The sequence below is a fragment of the Chlorocebus sabaeus genome, chromosome 13 (assembly GCF_047675955.1).
Source record: "Chlorocebus sabaeus isolate Y175 chromosome 13, mChlSab1.0.hap1, whole genome shotgun sequence".
Taxonomy (NCBI): Eukaryota; Metazoa; Chordata; class Mammalia; order Primates; family Cercopithecidae; genus Chlorocebus; species Chlorocebus sabaeus.
The window spans coordinates 88,688,577-88,703,644 of NC_132916.1; the positions used below are offsets into that span (position 1 = coordinate 88,688,577).

The following is a 15,068-nucleotide window of genomic DNA, read 5'->3' on the forward strand; positions in this document are numbered from 1 at the left end:
CTTAAATACAGCTAACTTTGTAAAAGTGGTATTTCCCCTTAGTGCAGTAGATTCAATAAGCTTAGTTTTGTTTGATCATCAGGTTGTTCTGATGGTCTTTTGAGGGAGTTGGCAGTTAACAGTCCTTTACATAATTGTTTTAAAGTACAGGAGTGTTTCTCTACTTAAGATCTAAACTTATTTTTAAGGGCTAATGTGGCTGCTTTATTATTATGTGGACATTTACACATAGGAGGTGGTATAGTATGGTGGAAAGATCCCTAGACTTTAGAGCAAGAAGATACAGGTTCTAGTCCTGAATCACCATGATCTTTGGTAAGTCTCTTAGCCATTCTCAGCCTACTGTCTTAACCATAAACTGACACGACGGGATCAGGTGAAGTTCAACGTTCAGAATCTTCGGACTATTTGAAAGGTATTTTATTTTTGATGGTTATACCCTCATTCAAAAGAGAAAGGATGAAAACATCAACACATAGCCAGGCAGCCGTTGACATCAGCACACACAAAAACTGTCCTACAACTTGTAGCTATTCTGTAAAAAGTATCGTAGTCAGGTACTTGTTCCTAAAATTCAGTATGATTCCTTCCTCACACTACTTTTCACAGCTTTGTGCTTGACTGACTCTACTTACTTTGGTTGATTCACACAGATCTTACATGAGTTAAGTCTGCACTTTGTACAGTTTCTGTTGCCCTCCTGCACTGCAATCTCTTGACAGTTCACACAACTAGTATCTCCTCTGCCACCAAACATCAACTTATTCTGTTAAATAGTAAATAATTCTAAAAGATGGCAATGTGTCACTAAATGCATAAGTTAAAAACAGAAGAACCCTACTTTTGTGACAGCCAACATACACAGGGAAACCAAAAACAAAAGACAGTCTTTAAAAGGGATTTTGTATCACTGAAGTGCATTTTAAACTATATGAAGTACATTATACAGAGAGGCATAGCAAATAAATATTTGGGGCTCAGTAGTAAAGGTTTTATTTATTTACATGTAAATTCAATTAGCTAAGTTCTTTAATATCTACAAATCACACATAATTACATATTCATGTACCTTACAAAACGACAATGAAGTATGATAAATTAAAAATAACATTATGATAAACTCTGCCTATGCTGTTATTATTACTTGGTAATATTATAGCAACTGAAGCAAAACTTCAGAGGTGAGATTTACTACTGAGGCCCAATTACAATGATTTGGAGAATTAGGTATATATCTAGAAATGAAACAGGTCCAGAACCCTTGTGATAAAGATGTGAATTCTAAAAGGCAGAATCTGGCCAGACACAGACGCCTAGTCTTGAACTCTGTCCTAGGCCCCTGGGCCAGGTGCCAGGACAACCAAGGCCATTCTGCTGCTCGCCTCCAGTGAGTGCTGACCGTGGGGCTCGGCTTTGTTTACACTCACTTTTACCCCCATTTCTGTCCCCACTTCCATAAAAGACACTTCAAAATGCTGATGCTTCAGAGAATAAGAAACATTCTGAAAAGAAAAAAACCAAAAAGGCCTGCTGGCATATAAACTTCAAAAGAAAAAAAAAGTATGTAAGGTAAACCTGGTACAATAAGGAGACCTTATCTATTTCTTATCTATTGAGTAGTTGTAGTTTTTAAATAACTATAAGAACACTTGGTCTTATGTTTACAACATTACTGTAACATTAATTTACAAAAACTAAAATAGATAACATTTAGTTGTACTCAAAATCATCATACCTCAGTAAAACATACTTTCTTTTTTAAAGAAAAACTCCAATTACTCTGGGATATTCTTATTTAATCTTTATTTTAGTAGCTGAGTGGAAGGATCTTTTCCATTAAAATAAAATTCTGCCCCAAAAATAGCTAAAATGGAAACTGAAATATATGAACCATTTGTGACACTATAAGAACTACTTGTCAGAGCCAACTCAGTTTCTCATATCTCATATTTTTAATATTGACTTCAGGCTTTAAATTTTCTATTTATCTTTCTTTAAAAATATAGGTTCTATGCCAGGGAGAACATGAACATTTCCTTTGCAAGTAGCAAAACACAACTAAACTTTCACGACAGCTGCACCAGCATAATTCATCTTAAAATATTTAAAACATCATGCAAATTTAACAGCATGGGTACTTTTATTATACAGAATTTAATAATTAACAAAGACAACTTCCATTCTCATGGCACTTTTATAAGAGGCAAGGAAAGAAAAATATCATGAAGCTCGCTCTGTGGAAAAAGAATGAGAACAGCTGTGAAAGAACAAAATTTATGACAGTTGTCTGGTTGCAACTGCTATCTTCTGTCTTCATTAGCATGTTCTAGAACAAGAAATATGATACTGTACACTCACAAGGTCTTTCATTTGAAGATTTCAGAACGCTTAATAAACGTCCATCTGCAGTAACCAGCACTACTAATCCCATTTGGATGTTTTCCGCCTCATATAACTGTGCCCCTCACTATCAATAGCTTCATAGAGGTCCTTTTTATTCTCTTGTGTTGCATGCAGATAACCAATATATGCCACGCAAAGTGAAAGAGTTATCAATCCGAAAGCCATTACAGGTTTGTTCTGTCAAAGAAAAAAAAAAGTATAAAGCTTTAGTAAGACTACCAATTTGAGGAGACCCAAATATCAGTTGCATTTTCCTCCTGACATGCCACATCTTTATTACAACACTAGCATTACCATGGCAATATTTCAACTATAATCATTTATTCAGTTCCTTATTCAATTAGCTAAACTACTGATTATCCAGAGATTATAGAAGACTCTTGCTTCTCCTCTCCAGTCTTTCTCCCATCTACACCCTGGACATCTCAGACCTCTACCCTCAGGAAGGTGACAGCTGGGAAAGGAGTGGGGCAGGAAAACTGGTCTGGTACCCAGAGTTTTCAATGTTATCTGTGTGAAGTGGAGGAGCTGCTTAACTTCCTGGGTCCGGGGCCCAAGTCTCTGCATTTGCAAACCTCAAATTAGTTCATTTTATTAGGAAGTGAAGAATGAAGTACACACGCTATTCTTCTTGCCCAAGTCATGAATAACTGGCAAAAATCCTTTTATATATTAGTCACAGAAATGATGATGATGTATACACTCTTCGCTGGGAACCTACTCCACAACCTCAAGAAATTTAGTGATTGGAACAGCTATTATGCTGTTAACCTTGATTTACTCTTGGACAATCCAAGACCCTAAGAGGCAAAGTTATGTTTTCAGCTACACACACACACACACACACACACACACACACACACACAGAAAAGCTGTGTTGTTGTTGTTGATGTTAAGAGACAGGATCTCACTCTGCTGCCCAGGCTGGAGTGCAGTGGTGCAAACATAGCTCACTGCAGTCTCAAACTCCTGGGCTCAAGTGATTTTCCTGCCTCAACCTCCCAAGTAGCTGGGACTACAGGTGTGCACCACCATGCCTGGCTAATTTTTTTGTATTTTTAATAAATACGGGGTTTCACCATATTGGCCAGCTGGTTTCAAACTCCTGACTTCAAGTGATCTGCCCACCTCGGCCTCCCAAACTGCTGGGATTAACAAGCGTGAGCCACTGTGGCCAGCCTAATTTTAAATTTTTTTGTAGAGATAGAGTCTCGGTATGTTGAACTCCTGGACTCAAGAGATCCCTCTACCTCAGCCTCCCAAAGTATTGGGATTGCAGACATTAGTCATGATGTTCAGCCTCCACCCCCCCCCCCCCCAAAAAAAAGCTTTTAAATACAGGAAAGATGTTCACAACTCCAGAAAAGTATTTTATCTATTAACTTTGTTATTCCTGAAACTGTACCTTAGACCATTTTCTTTGCATGTTCACACTCAACGAATTGGCCTTTCTTAGGTCAATGTAAATGCGCAGTAGTGATACAAATAATAGTTTCTGCTTCTGTCACCATACCTGCTGTACCACTACTGAGAAATAAAAGAAACTCTTTAACTGAGGAATGTGAGCCCCCTTTAAATTATCAGGCCCAGAGAGGCACTGGAACAAGCTAGTAGTCACGTCTTGAGCTAAGTAATAATTTTGAAGCCCTTACTATGTGGGCTCTGGACTGACACCACCAATAGCTATAAATTAACCTTACAATGCCATCCACTAGACATTATAACTCATACTCTGTAATTCAACAATGTATAGCCAATTACTAATCAATGTCATTTCTGCAAACCAATGAAAATTACTGAAAAGCAACTTTTGTACTTGCCCCCTCTCCTGATTCACCTTTTTTCTGAAAAATTCCAGCCTCTCCTTTGTTCTCCAGAGTGCTTCGTAAGGTTACTGTGAAGTGTTTCCCAGGTTGCAGTCCTCAACCTTGGCCCAAATAAACTCCCTACAGATATTAATTTGCCTCAGTTTCTTCCTTTAGGTGACATTTCTATTTCAAAATAAGGGTCAAATTTTTTCACTTAGAAGAACACCTAAGAAAGGACACGGACTCAGAGCAGTTTAAATTTACAATTCTTGAAATGCTTTTAGCAATTAAAAGAACACATTAGTTCAAAGCTTTTAAAATATTTTACCTTGATTTAATGATCTGATTAAGTTGACCTATTTAACAGTTTACACTGGTAACTGCGTTCCTAAAATTCTAATCAGATTCAACACACTTAAATATTTATCATATTTTATTTTAACTTGATTTTACATTTATTTTAAAATAGAATCTACATTTATTTAAAAATAAACTCAGCCAGGCATGGTGGCTCATGCCTGTAATCCCAACAATTTGGGAGGCTGAGGTGGGAGAATAGCTTAAGGCCAGGAGTTCAAAACCAGCTTGGGCAATATACTGAAACACCATCTCTACAAAAAATTTTAAAAAGGAGCCAGGCATGAAGGTGTGCACCTGTAGTCCCAGCCACCCAGGAGGCTGAGGTGTGAGGATCCCTTGAGCCCAGGGGTTTGAAGCTGCAGTGAGCTATGATTGTACCACTGCACTACAGCCTGGGTGACAGAACCTCTAATGAATAAATGAATAAATGAATTTCATCAAATCAAATGTTTTGGAATTTTTCACAAAGTATCTGTAATATTGCTTAGATAAAAATATTACCTACAGGCTAGAATTGCAGTATGTAAGAAAGGTCAGATTTTCATTTTGGTTTCCTTGCTTAAATGGAAGGTCTTATTTACCTAATAGTACTTGATCAAACAACAAAAGTTGTCTTCAAATTAATGCAATGATTAAAATAGTACTTTAGATAGTTTGAGAAGCCAATCCATTAAAGTGCAAACATTTTCCATTATAACTCTCAAATGCCCTTAAAATATTTACTTTTATATGTGTATTTATATGTGAAACAGCATTTACAATCGTCCTTCCTCCTGCTTTTATTCACAGGGAGGTCTTGTCAACATCAAATTTCCATGCTAAAATCAATTACAAGAAAATCAGAACTTCCTGACAGTCTGGTTAGATTAAAAATAAAGTCTTATCCTGGATATATTTCTTACAGGTTTAATGAAGAGCTCTGGATTCACAGCACGAAATAAGGTTGTTGTGCGCACCCGTCTGAGCCCCGGGCTTTGAAAGTCTTTCTCTTTGGGTGGTTCCTTTTTGAATGTTGGAGGCTCAGGTGCTGAAGACATCTTCATCAATGATGATTTATTATCTAAAAACAAAATAATATATTTTTTCCCTTCATAATTGTGCTTCTCTGATAAATTTCTTTAAAAAGTCATTCTTAAATTCTTTCTTTGAATTCCAACCCAGATACATACCAAAGGTGATTGTCAGTTATCTTATTACTTTGTATTATGCACTTTGTAAATGGTGTTTTAAGTTTAATTTGTTAATTTCATTCATTATTTTAATTTTCACCTCAAAATAAAAGCTGTGGGCAAAGGTTGTTTTCCTACTTTTACAGAAGACAGGAGAATTGTTTGTTGGTCTGAGTCACGTTGTATCACATGAAACCAGGACTGAGAGTAGGTGAGGCCAGTAGGTTATCTGTTCCTTTATTTCCTTGTTTTCACTCCTCCTCACCTTTCAACAGCCCCTCCAGAACCCCAACCTGAGGGAAGGATCAGCATTCCTTTGCTCATTATCTTCTCCTACAGATTCACTCCTGGCCAGTTTCCTCCACTGCTCCTCTGTCTTCCTCCACGACCACCCACGAACTCATTTTCCCAAGCAGTAAGGATAAGGAGCTGTTTGTACTCACTCCTCCTTTGCCAATCAGCAACTTTCTGGGTAGGACATGCCCTGCTATCTCCTTAATCTGAATATCCTTTTTTATCTTAGCTACTCTAAATCTATCCTATTAAATCCAAGTGTGTCTTTTGTCTTCTTGTTTTCCTAGCTGAAATGTCAGCACTTTGGGAATATTTTTCTCTTCTAGGTATTATTAGGCAAAAGCTTAGTTTATCATCTCTGCCATCTAATGCTGGGATGGGAGGTGAGGGTTGAAAGAGGGGAGGTAGAGAAAGAAAGCTTCCAAAGATAGACATAAATGACAATATAGTAAAATTATTTGGGGGAAATGCTGCAATCACTGTACAGTAAATGTTATTGGGGCTTTGTTTGTACAAGTTTTTTTTTTTTTTTGAGACAGAGTCTTACTTGATTGCCTAGACTGGAATGCATGTGCAGTGGTATGATCATACCTTACTGCAGTGTGCAGCCTCAAACACCTGGGCTCAAGTGATCCTCCCACCTCAGCCTCCCAGGTAGCTAGGACTACAGGCATGCACCACCACACCTGGCTTTTTTTTTTTTTTGGTAGGTCTCACTATGTTGCCCAGGCTGGTCTCAAACTCCTGGCCACAAAGCAATCCTGCTTCTGCCTCCCAAAGTGCTGGGATCACATGCATGAGCCACCACACCTGGCCAGCATAAGTATTCATTAAGCTTACTATTTTATAGACTTTATAAAATCAATATTTTCACAACTTCATAGTTAAGGAGAAAACTAGGAACTTGGCTTTTCAAAATACATTGTATCACAGTAGACACTGAATGTTCATCTATACCACTTGATCAGGTACGCACCTCAAGAGGAACATCTGCTTGAAGAGAAAGGAATGTTCTAAGCACTTTCTACACTTGCAAAGGCTTCAGAAATGTTCACTGTTGCCGGTTCAATCACTTATTCCTCATGCACGTCATGATTATCTCATTGTTGCCTTCTTCATCGTTATCACTGACTTTCTGGTTCAATTTTTACATCAGTTAGCACTCCTGTAGCAACTTCAGGATTTGGTAACTTGGGAAATAAACTGCTATCTGTAGCCACACAGTCTTCAAAATCAAACTGGTTTGAGACATCAATGACAGTAGTAGTTGAGTGCTAGATTGGTTCAAACACCACATTTGGTTGCAGCCTTCTTACAGGAGGACCTCAGGGGATCCCACAGGAATCATGCCTGTGTTTTGCTAACATTTCATGATTACAGATAACTTTATAGACCACCAAGTCTCTGCAATCATGTCAATGGCTTATTCATGTTGCTTTTCTCCATTTTCTCTTCATTCTCTACATTTAGAAACTGCTTTCAGAAGTGAGCTTTCTCTGTGCCAGTTACACCCTGATCCAATGGCTGCAGAATGGCTGTGTAGTTCAATGGGAAAAGCTCAACTCCTACATGATCCAAGTGTGGGAGTATGTTGTGGGCAGAGCAATCGTCTATCAGCAAGAGGATACTGTGGATTGCTCCTTGCATTCCCTTGTCAATCTTTATCAGTCATTCAGTAACACATTTCTCATTATTCAGGCATGTGTATTAGCTTGGTAATCACGGGGGGGGGGAACATTTCTGAAGTACTGATAGTTAGCTGACTTGCCAAAGACAATTGTTCCAGAATGCATTAGAGTAGAATACACCAATCATCAATCTGTTTATTTCCTTTGCAAAGTCTACCTTTGGCATGAAGCATATGAGAAGGTAACAAGAACATCTGTTTGATCAGCATTTAAAACACCATTCAGGCTGGGTGGGGTGGCTCACGCCTTAATCCCACTATTTTGGGAGGAAGAGGTAGAAGCACTGCTTGAACCCAGGAGTCTGAGACCAGCCTGGGCAACATAGTTAGACCCTGTATCAAAAACAAACAAAGAAACAAGCCATTGAAGTTGTAACCAGCAATTTTTGTTTTTGTTTTTAAGTTTCTCCTGCACGTAAGTTAATAATTTTCTCTACCAAAACAGTGTTTTCTTCACTACAGGCAACTTGTGAAACAATTCCAGAATATGCCCCAAGTTTGTTGAGGCAGCCCCCACTTGCTTGAAACTCACCATGGCTGACAAGCTCTGGATGTTTGTCCCTTCTAAATCTCAAGCTGAACTGTAATCCCCAGTGTTGAAGGTGGAGACTGGCGGGAGGCATTTGGATCATGGGGGCAGATCCCTCATGAATGTTTTGGTGCCATCCTTGTGGTAATGAACAAGTTCTTACTCTATGAGTTCATGTGAGATCTGGGTATTTAAGAGTGTGACACTTCTTCCCCCTGCCTCTTGCTTCCTGTCTCACCATGTGACATGCCTGCTCCCACTTAATCTTCCACCACAACTGAAAGCTTCCTGAAGCCCTCACCAGGGGCAGATGCTGGCACCATGCTTCCTGTACAGTCTGCTGAACTGTGAGCCAATTAAACGTCTTTTCTTTATGAATTACACAGCATCAGGAATTTCTTTATAGTGATGGAAGAAGAGACTAACGCAATGCCCAAGGTTGACAAAAATCCAAAGCTTTCTATAGCACAGTTACATGCCCATTTCTTGCATGAACCCGATACCATGCAGAAATAGTGATAAAAGGGGCCTCACATTCACTTCTGCTTTAGTCCCAGAATCCCTTTATAAATTTTCTCTTCAATCTTGGCTCAATCTTTCAAAAATGTGAACAATGTTGGGGTCGTAGTGTTAAATTCCTTTGCTATTTCTCCTTTATTGTGGCAGCAATCTACTGCTTCCATTACCGTCATTTTTTTCTTCTAATGAGAACTGCTAGTGTTTCATTTTTCTTCTCTTAGCCATGATGGTGTTTATAAAGGTATTTAGAATTTAAGTAACAAATGTTGGCCACCAGGTGCCTATACCAGGTGTCAGTGATGTTTCTCCCTGTGCTAAAAACTTGTTTGAGTATAAACGTGGGTACTATAGTTTGGATATTTGTCTCCCAAACCTCACGTGGAAATCTGATCTCCAATGTTGGAGGTGAGGCCTAGTGGGAGGTGTTTCGGTCATGGGGGTGGATCCCTCATGAACAGATTAATACCCTCCCTGGGGGAGGGTGGGGAGCAAGTGAGTTCTCACTCTATTAGTCCCCTGGAGAGCTGGTTGTTAAAAACAGCCTAGCACCTCCCCTCTCTTTCTTGCTTCCTCTCTTACCATGTGATCTGGCATGCCAGATCACCACCACCTTCCACCATGGGTGGAGGCAACCTGAGCCCCTCAGAACAGATGCTGACACCATGCTTCCTGTACAGCCTGCAGAACCATGAACCAAATAAACTTCTCTTCTTCATAAATTGCCCAGCCTCAGTATTCCTTTATAGCAACACAAATGGACTAAAATAGGGAAAGAAAATGCAAAATGAAGCAGTCATTAAAGTGGAAGGAATATTCTAGTCTGTCAACAGACAAACCTGTAAGAAACATTCGGCAGAAAATAGTTAACCCACGGCCATGTTATCAGAACTGAATCTCAGCCTCAGAGTGTGCCACTACATGAAGCTGAGGCATTAGAGAAAAATACTATGAAGGCCGGAAAAAGCAAGTTCACAAAGGTAAAAGTCATTCTAAACAGAAACGGATATAAACAGAATTTTCCCATTTATTATTGGAAAACAGCTGCGTGTATTTAAAACAAAGATAGCCTGTGGAAAACAGATTAAAGTTGTTCATTGGGAAGGAAAGGTAATGGAAAAGATGGGTATAGAAGTTCATATCGCAGAGCACAGAAGGGTCCTCAGAGCACAGTTTATTTACATATACTTTGTGTGGATGATAATGTGCCAGGAATTGAGGATGATGAACTACTCCATACCTGATGTCCAAAATTAAATAAAATTGTTATATATAATTCTATATTAATTATAATATATGTAATTTATTAACATAATTATATATTAAATAATAATTTATTATAATATATAATTTACATTATATATTATTATTACTCTACTCCTGGTGTATATAAAATTATACACTGTATATAATTTTGGACTTCAGGTGTGGAGTGAGTTAATCATCCCCTCAGGGGGGGCATTAATCTATCTACAAGGGATCTGCTGTCATTTATTTTTTTTATATATATATATATTTTATATATATATATGGGGGAGAGGAGAGGGGGAGAAAGAGAGAGACTAGTTACAGCTAACAAAAATGTCACTATTTTAAAATTAAACAGATGCAGTGATGCTGAGTGTTATGAAATTCAACCTCTATGAAATATGTCTGTAAAAAACTATATAGCTAATTGTGATGACTTAATTTTAGTTGTAAGATTGCTTGATCTCCTTTTTTCCTTAGCAGAACCTATATTTCCTTTACAATGAATCAATAAAATAATCAGGGTAGTATTGGTTATATTGCAACTCCCAGACACCCACATTTACCTTAATAATTCACTGTTTATGTTAAACTCTTTGCTAGAAATGACAAAGAATATTTTGACTGGAAACTCACATGTATATTTTAAAAGATTTAATATACCCCAATTTCCACTGTTATTGACGCTTTCTGGAAAGTATGAGAGTAACATTTTCTATTATTTATCATTCTTTTATTAGAAGTGGGATAAAACAGCTCAGTTTTATTGCTGCTTCTCCTTTATGAGCCACAGTCACTGATGATACAACAGTTCTCCCAAAATTGCATGAACTTATTCACACCATCTATCAAACTAAGACTTTTCAACAACCATCTATACTTTGTTAAAAAAAAATTCAGATTACTGAGACCAGAAAGGGTCTCAGCAGCCAATAATTTGTTATATATAACTATTTTAACAACGACAACAACAACAACCTTTTCTACACAGGAGAAAATTCTTCTGTATTTTTTCACATGCCAGCCCACAGAGCTGTACAAGTACGACTGAAGCATAAATTCAAGATGTGCCAGTTGAATAAATAAAACAGGTAGAATGCAAAACCTTAAGTCATTTCTTCACAGATGTGTAAACTGTTTTGGGGAAAACAAATCTGTATTTTAACAAGTAAACTTTTAATCCTGAAGTTTAAGTTGACTAGCTATTTTCTAGTACAAAACTAATACAAGTTCCAATTTTAAAAGCTGCAGAACTAATCATAAGGTCAAAGCATGGCAATAACTTATTCTGACATTACCACTCAGGTGTACTGCACTTAAGACAAAACCAGTTAATGTCTAGCACACTTTCATCAGAACTAGTCTTCCCACTAGTTTCTTCACCTTCTTCCCTTACTCTTTGTTTCCATTACAGCTGTCACTCACTTACTTACACATGATATTGACCAATCTCTCGTTATTATCACTTTGAAGATCTATTTATTTTAAGCTGGATTTAAAAACCTCATTTACTGTGTTAAAATAGTAATCACATAAAACATACAGATTAGCAGGGATGCTGGGAACCTGGCATTACACTGCTCTTGGCTAAGTAATTTTGGGATTAATTTGTGTGAGGCCCTACCTGCAAAATAATTAATCAGGCACCCCTGGCTGTGTAATCTGCTCCACTCTTATTTCTTCTTCATTTTTCCATCACCCACTTCTTGTTCCCTTTTCTATGCATGATCAAGAAACTGCTATTTATCTTTTCTTAAAAAAAAAAAAAAAAAAAAAAAAGAGGAGAGTAGAACATTTCACAGCTGCCTGTATAAAAGGTCTAAACTACGCTGTATTTACTTCATTTGTTTCTCCCTGGTAACATGTTCTTTACCTTTTTCTCCTGTCCATCCTCCTGTGATGGAAGCGTGCAATGGAAAAAGAAGCAAAGATAAAGGACTGCCTATTTACCTAACTCCATGAGAGTCATTTACATCTCAAAGCATAAAAACAGTAAGCCCCTGAAATTAGTAACACACAATGTGAAAGGTTGTACAGATGGTCCTACACCGAGAGTCAGGACTAGTCATTTTTGAATGATTTTCCCTCTTTCAGTAAAAGTCTTGCTCAGGGAGTTATTCCAGAATACATGACTACCTATTAATATATTGTACATGCAAATTAGACCAAGATATAAAAAATATAAGAATTACTTTAAGGGAAACAATCTTCAAATATATATTTTAGAAATAAGCACCTCAATAGAAGACAAAACAAAATGACCAGAATCATAAAATGTTAATGAGCAGGAACCTTATTAATAATGAAAGCCGTTCCTTTAATAGACAGAGAATTATAAAATGGGCAAAATATTTTAATGAAAGTATAATACACTTTTTAATAGTTTCACATGCCACATTATCTTAATACTTAAGAAACTAACTTGAAGTTTGGGGCAGAAAACCTTAAAAATAATTTAAATTAGTTTAAACAAGTTTGGGATAGAATCAGAGGACTTCATGGCTTGAGGGAATTAGCATAACCTCAAATTCTCACTTTGCTACTTATAACCTGTGTGTCTTTAGGTGCTAACTCTGATTTTCAGTTTCCATCTTTATAAAAGGGGCACTACTATCTATTGCATAGATAGGTACTAAATGTGTGTATTAAATAAGACGAATACATTTTAAAGGATGCAGATGTTCAATGAATGGTAGCTACTGTCATACTCACCACTTTGTCTAACTCCCCCTTCTACATCCCCTTCTGAGAAACCCAGACCCAGGGAGATGTCTTTACCAGGAGGGTGCGATCACCTAGGTCTCCCAATTTCCAGCCCACCAATATTTCACCACCTCACCCCATCTTACTTTTAAATTGATAAAAGGCCTTTGCATATATATTACAATATTTAAGAAACAAAATTATAATCACTTGTTTTAAAAACTGATTATATATATGTTGTTTTTAAGGTAAAACATACTTTTTTAAAAAGTATCTTTCCCGCCAGGTGGGGTGGCTCACGCTTGTAATCCCAGCACTTTGGGAGGCTGAGACGGGTGGATTGCTTGAGGTCAGGAGTTGGAAACCAGCGTGGCCAACATGATGAAACCTTGTCTCTACTAAAAATACAAAAAGTAGCCAGGTGTGGTGGCGCACATCTGTAATTCCAGGTCCTCGGGAGGCTGAGGCACGAGAATCGCTTGAACCCGGGAGGTGAAGGTTGCGGTGAGCTGAGATCGCACCACTGCACTCCAGCCTGGGCGAGAGTGAAACTCTGTCTTAAACAAAACAAAACAAAACAAACAAAACGAAGCACCTTTCCATCTCTTGGATGTACTACGGTCCCTGAAAAAAGGAGAAAGGCTTTGCTGGCGACAGCCTGAGGACTGACAATCTTTGAGTCTTATCTGGCTTCCCCCAATGTCATGGACTACTGTTCGCTGCCGAAGGCTTACTCAAAGACGCATTGGAAGCCTCCAGAAGAAACTTCATTGAGTTAAGTTCTACACATTGTGTTGCAGGGCTGAAAAAGTACGCGTGTCTGCACAATGACAAAAGAAAAAGGGCATCTCCTGAAAACACCACCATGCTTCCCTAACTATGAGTCTGGTGAGCCAGGACACTAAGAAACTGGAGGAAACGAGAGAGTTCTAGGGTTGGAGGAGTCCATGGATGAAGCACCGAACAGACTGGCGCCCGCAAGGTGAGTCCGGGAAATGGGCTCTGTGGCGCCAGAGAACTCCACCGACTTGGGGTGCGGGTACAAGGCGTCCACCGAGAGGCAAAGATTTGGGCTGCCCAAGAGGACGCTCCCTCCCTGGGAGGCCCGCAGGGCAGCCAGGAAGGGCAGAGACGGGAGCGTGATGGTGCGGCCGCCCGGTCCCCTCCAGGCCGGCGCCCAGCCACTCAGCACTATAGCCGCCGCCGCTTACCTTTTGCGGGGTCACGTCCTCTCAGCGCCCGAGACGCCCCGCCCCACCTCACAGCCCCACCTGCGAGAGAGAGCGGTAGAGCGCGCCCGGCCTGGCGCCACAGCGTCCCCTATCTTCCGGAGGTTGCAGCGCGGGGCTGCAGGAATCCATCCAGCGCTTGTCCTTCCGGTTCTGAGGACCTCGCGCCCGTCCTTGAGGTCTGCGGGCTGGAGTTTGCAAGGGACGTTTTTGCTTTCTTCCCTTTTTGACCTTTAGTTTTCCACCTCCCAACTTCAAATTACCTTCCAGTTCCGTGTGTATGTTTGTATAAATAAAAGGAGACATATCCTAGAAGTATGTTTATTTCATGAAAGTGGAAAGCATTCTGATTTGGGAAAGAAAGCTAGATCTGATCTCCTCCTTCCCCTACTTTAGGGGCACAGTCATTTAAGTGTAGAGTTAATACTCTGCCACTACGTTAGGGCCTTGAGAGTCCAAGATGCAGATGTATGCAGGTGCAGTTGAGACAAGAATAGATATAGGGATGCTGGTTTGCACATACTTTGCTGATGTTTAAGTTTGTTGGGATACACGTGAAAACTGATATGGTTTGGCTCTGTGTCCCCACCCAAATCTCATGTGGAATGATAGCCCCCTTGTGTTGAAGGAGGGCCCTGGTGAGAGGTCACTGAATCATGCGGCAGACTTTCCCCTTGACGTTCCCATGCTGAAGTTCTCAGAAGATCTGTTCGTTTAAAAGTGTGTAGCACTTCCCCCTTCGCACTCTCTCTCTTTCTGTCTTTCTCCTGCGCCATGGTAGGACGTGCTTGCTTCCTCTTCTGCCATGATTGTAAATTTCCTGAGGCCTCTGGAGCCATACCTCCTGTACAGCCTGTGGAACTGTGAGCTAATGAAACCTCTTTTCTCTATAAGTTACCCAGCCTCAGGTAGTTCTTTCTAGCGATGTGAGAAGAGACTAATACAAAAACCAAAAATAAAATTCTAAGCACCACCACCACCCACCTACCCCCAAAAGGAATGGACCTCTGTCTTGGCCAAGGTAATCTCAAAAAACCCTGAAAAATGAGTTCAGGCCCTGATGGGAAGGGGTGGGTGGTTGGACATGCCTCATTATACCCTCCTCCCATTGGAGTTTAGACA

At 39.4% G+C, this 15,068-nt stretch overlaps 1 protein-coding gene across 2 annotated transcripts; it reads right to left on the reverse strand.

The window, feature by feature from the left end:
• Positions 1-402: 402 nt before the first annotated feature.
• Positions 403-14,036, reverse strand: SMIM8 (small integral membrane protein 8). 2 transcript variants are annotated; one of them, XM_073022595.1, is made up of 5 exons: positions 12,977-13,889; positions 11,888-11,908; positions 7,011-8,054; positions 5,474-5,631; positions 403-2,580 (listed from the first exon to the last, which is right to left on the reverse strand). In XM_073022595.1, exons 4-5 carry the CDS (start codon positions 5,612-5,614, stop codon positions 2,422-2,424), a joined length of 300 nt encoding a protein of 99 aa, XP_072878696.1. In that variant the 5' UTR covers positions 5,615-5,631; positions 7,011-8,054; positions 11,888-11,908; positions 12,977-13,889; the 3' UTR covers positions 403-2,421. The 2 variants fall into 2 exon arrangements, with proteins under 2 accessions (XP_072878696.1, XP_008004729.1); XM_008006538.3 differs by lacking the exons at positions 7,011-8,054; positions 11,888-11,908; positions 12,977-13,889 and adding an exon at positions 13,929-14,036.
• Positions 14,037-15,068: the final 1,032 nt, after the last annotated feature.

Bases quoted from the DNA above. Each gene is read 5' to 3' on its own strand.
- SMIM8 (XM_008006538.3), bottom strand. From the start codon at position 5,614: ATGAAGATGTCTTCAGCACCTGAGCCTCCAACATTCAAAAAGGAACCA. The intron at 2,581-5,473 runs GTAAGAAATATA...TTTCTTTGACAG, and splicing joins CAGAGCTCTTCATTAAACCT to AACAAACCTGTAATGGCTTT.